This window comes from Sciurus carolinensis, chromosome 17, assembly GCF_902686445.1.
Source record: "Sciurus carolinensis chromosome 17, mSciCar1.2, whole genome shotgun sequence".
NCBI lineage: Eukaryota > Metazoa > Chordata > Mammalia > Rodentia > Sciuridae > Sciurus > Sciurus carolinensis.
The window spans coordinates 17,336,862-17,339,187 of record NC_062229.1 but is presented as its reverse complement, the minus strand read 5'-3'; the positions used below and the strand labels follow the sequence as shown (position 1 = coordinate 17,339,187).

General features: G+C 44.4%; 1 protein-coding gene across 1 annotated transcript; it reads left to right on the top strand.

The window, feature by feature from the left end:
• Positions 1-903: 903 nt before the first annotated feature.
• On the top strand, positions 904-1,866 carry LOC124968136 (olfactory receptor 7C2-like). Its single transcript, XM_047530467.1, has one exon. The coding sequence runs from the start codon at positions 904-906 to the stop codon at positions 1,864-1,866; it is 963 nt and encodes a 320-aa protein (XP_047386423.1).
• The last annotated feature ends 460 nt before the right edge of the window (positions 1,867-2,326 follow it).

Here is a 2,326-nt window from a genome sequence, read left to right as displayed (position 1 = left end):
TTAAGGTGCATAAGATTCAGGATTACATTTAGAAACTCTGGGATTTCTGTATTTAGACATTCCATGATTCTTGAATCTATATTCTAAGAGTGATGATTAAAATAAAATAGAAATAGAATAGCAATACCAGAAGCTGTTGACATTTCTAGCAAAAGAACCTCAATGTCCAAAGGATAAGACATGTAGAAATCACAAGAAAGAAGCATAGTAAAACAGAGAGCCTTATCATGACAGGTCAACCTGCCTGGAACTAGTAGATGCTCATTCCCATGTGCATGAGGCAGAACACAGCAGAGCACCTGGGGATGGAGGAGCGCTGAATGTGCAGGTAAGCCCTGGAGCCCTGGTTCCCAAACAGGTGTATCCTGAATCTGAATCCTGCCAGGGCTTCCTAAGAGAGGGCTGCTTCTCACCTAGAATGTGAGGTTCAGGTGGTCAGGTGGGCATGAAAATGCACATTTCACATGATTGCCAGGTGGCTACACCTGGGGACACACTTTGATAACCACTGACCTAGAGCCAGGTCTTGACTTGTTTCCTTGTTTGGGGGTTAAAAAATAATTGAAAAATATCAGCAAAAAGACACAATGATAAGACAAAAATAAATGATCTATGTTCCAAAGGTTTCCATAGAAGATGTTGGGGCATCCTGGGAAATCCCTATCTGGAATGACTTCTATTATTTGGTTTTCTATAAAGTGCCATGATTTGAACCCAGGGGTGCTTAAACACTGAGCAAGATGCACAGTTCCTTTGTAATATTTTTTATTTTGAAACAGAATCTCGATAAGTTGCTGGGGCTTCCTTTTAACGTATGACGTTTTGCGTCAACATCCTGAGCTGCTGGCTGCAGTAAATTTTGAGTTCCTTCTCTCCCTCCTTCTGGGAAAACACACCAGCATCATGGAGACAGAAAACCAAACAGGAGTTGGAAACTTCATCCTCCTGGGATTCACAGATGACCCTGACCTGCAGTCCCTCCTCTTTGGCCTGCTTCTCTCCATTTACCTAGTTACTGTGCTGGGGAACCTGCTCATCATCCTGGCCACCATCTCAGACTCCCACCTGCACACACCCATGTACTTCTTCCTCTCCAACCTGTCCCTGGCTGACATTGGTTTCACATCCACCACCGTCCCCAAGGCTCTGAGGAACATCCAGACGCAGAGCAGAGTCATCACCTTTGCAGGCTGCATCTCACAGATTTGCTTTTTCTTTGTGTTTGCATGCCAGGACAATTTGCTCCTGGCAGTGATGGCCTATGACCGCTTCTTGGCCATCTGTCACCCCCTGCACTATGTGGCCATTATGAACCCACGACTCTGTCAGCTCATGGCTCTGGGATCCTGGTTGATCAGTATCCTGGGCCCCCTCCCAGATACCTTGACCATTTTGAGGCTGTCCTTTTGCAAAAATAGGGAAATCCCCCACTTTTTCTGTGATCTTCCTGAAGTTCTGAAGCTTGCCTGCTCTGACACTCTCATCAATAATGTAGTCCTGTACTCTGTGGCCATCATCCTAGCTGTTTTCCCTCTCATTGGCATCCTCCTCTCCTATTCTCAGATTTTCTCCTCCATCCTGAGGATCTCATCAGACAGAGGCAAGTACAAAGCCTTTTCCACCTGTGGGTCTCACCTCCTGGTGGTCTCCTTGTTCTATGGCACTAGCCTTGGTGTCTATTTCAGTTCTGTAGCCACACCATCCTCTAGGATGAGTCTGATGGCCTCAGTGATGTACACCATGGTCACCCCCATGCTGAACCCTTTCATCTACAGTCTGAGGAACAGGGACATCAAGGTGGCCATGGGGAGAGTCCTCAGCAGGATGATGCCTCTCAGGGAAAAGGTCAATGCACGTCTTTCATGAATCACAGTGTACACCACACTGGAGACCAGAGAGTGTGGCCCCATTTATTAAATGGTGCGGACACCTTTGAGTATTTTAGGTCAACTCATTCTTAGCATCTTCTTTTGGGCTCATTCCAAACTAAAGACTGTTCGTGATGCAACATATTAGATCACCTGTACACTATCCAACATTCATTGTAATTTTGTATGAATAGAACTGAGCTTTTTCTTTTTCAGTTATCTGCAGTGAGATATTTACATTTGTATTTTTATTGCATACTGGTATATGTTTCTGGGGCACAGTGTGATATCTCCATGCATGTGTACAAACTGTGATGAGTGAATCAAGGTAATTGACATTTACTTCTGCCAAAAGGCTTGTCTTTTCTTTTTACTGGGACACTTCACATTCCTTTCTTCTAGTTTTCCAAAATTATATAATCAGTTGGTGTGAATTATGGGCTTCTATAATGAGGTAG